The following is a 1,199-nucleotide window of genomic DNA, read 5'->3' on the forward strand; positions in this document are numbered from 1 at the left end:
CAAATAATATTACTCATTCCTCACAGTGCTGACAGTTATGCAAAACAACAACAGTAAATTAAAAGTAATTACATTGAACAAGGAATATTCTTTTAACAGGAAAGTCAGTCTTAAAACTTACTATCAAATCTAGGAAATAAGGTATTAATATCTGTAACAGAAATGTACAGTCTGATCAACTTTCCATAGTTTCAAGGGCTTAATGACGTTTCTGCTGTAGACTATTTTAGGGGCTTACTTTGTAAAACAAGGGTGCTAGAGATTAGATCCCACTTGTGAAAGAGCATTCGACGTGTCCTATTTATTTGAGCATGTGCTTGACATTTCTCCCCCACTCAATCAAACAGGGAACAAGCATTTGTCTATAAGCAACCTGATGGCATTTTCTCATTTCAGGTGGCTGTTGCAGATCATGATGGTGTTGTGACTTGTTTTGGAATGAAAAAAGGGGAGGCTGTGGTATGTATCAGAAGTATTTCCTGTTTTTAGTAAACACTAGCATTTAAAAGTTTGGGTCCGTAAGATGTTGAAAGAAATTAACACTTTAATTCCGCAAGGATGCATCAAATTGATCAAAAGTGATAGTAAAGACATTTATGATTATGTCTTTAAAAATATGTAAAAATATGTCTGTTTCAAATAATAAATGCTGTTCTTTTGAACATTCTATTAATCAAAAAATCCTGAGGAAAAAAATGTATCTCGTTATCCACAAAAATATTAAGCAGCACAACGGTTTTCAAGATTGATAATTATAAGAAATAATTCTTGAGTACCAACAAAATGAAACAATATTTTTTTCTCATTTATGAGAATAAATTTTATGAGAATAAATGTATGTCTTTTTTTTGTCAGCCTGTGTTCAAATCGCTCCCAGGACAGAAGATCTCCAGACTTGAGCTTGGAGGGGCTTTGGGAACCCCGCAGGAAAAGATCTTTGTGAGCTCAGGCTCTGAAGTGAGGGGATATACTAAAAAGGGCAAACAGTTTCTTACATTTGAAGCCAACCTAACAGAGAGCATAAATGCCATGTGAGATCTGCTTCTTGTTTTTTTAGACTCTTTCAACTTTGTGTATTTCTATATTAATGATTAGCAAATTTGATAATACTAAAAATGGTCATTTTTGGATGCTTCACTTTTGTTTGTGCCTTATTTCCCACAGGCATGTTTCAGGGGCAGATCTGTTTGTGTGTGCCA

At 34.3% G+C, this 1,199-nt stretch overlaps 1 protein-coding gene across 1 annotated transcript in view; it reads left to right on the forward strand.

Moving 5' to 3' along the window:
• Positions 1–347: 347 nt before the first annotated feature.
• The window catches only part of LOC107575872 (Bardet-Biedl syndrome 7 protein-like), a gene marked incomplete at its 5' end in the record, with an annotated part of 6,632 nt that continues 5,780 nt past the window's right edge, over positions 348–1,199 (forward strand). Inside the window, 3 exons of the mRNA XM_016262188.1 lie at positions 348–459; positions 856–1,031; positions 1,165–1,193. Of these exons, the coding sequence (XP_016117674.1) occupies positions 348–459; positions 856–1,031; positions 1,165–1,193 (317 nt within the window). The remainder of the gene's footprint in view (positions 460–855; positions 1,032–1,164; positions 1,194–1,199) is intronic.

The sequence above is a fragment of the Sinocyclocheilus grahami genome, unplaced genomic scaffold (assembly GCF_001515645.1).
Source record: "Sinocyclocheilus grahami isolate Dianchi unplaced genomic scaffold, SAMN03320097.WGS_v1.1 scaffold2968.1, whole genome shotgun sequence".
NCBI lineage: Eukaryota > Metazoa > Chordata > Actinopteri > Cypriniformes > Cyprinidae > Sinocyclocheilus > Sinocyclocheilus grahami.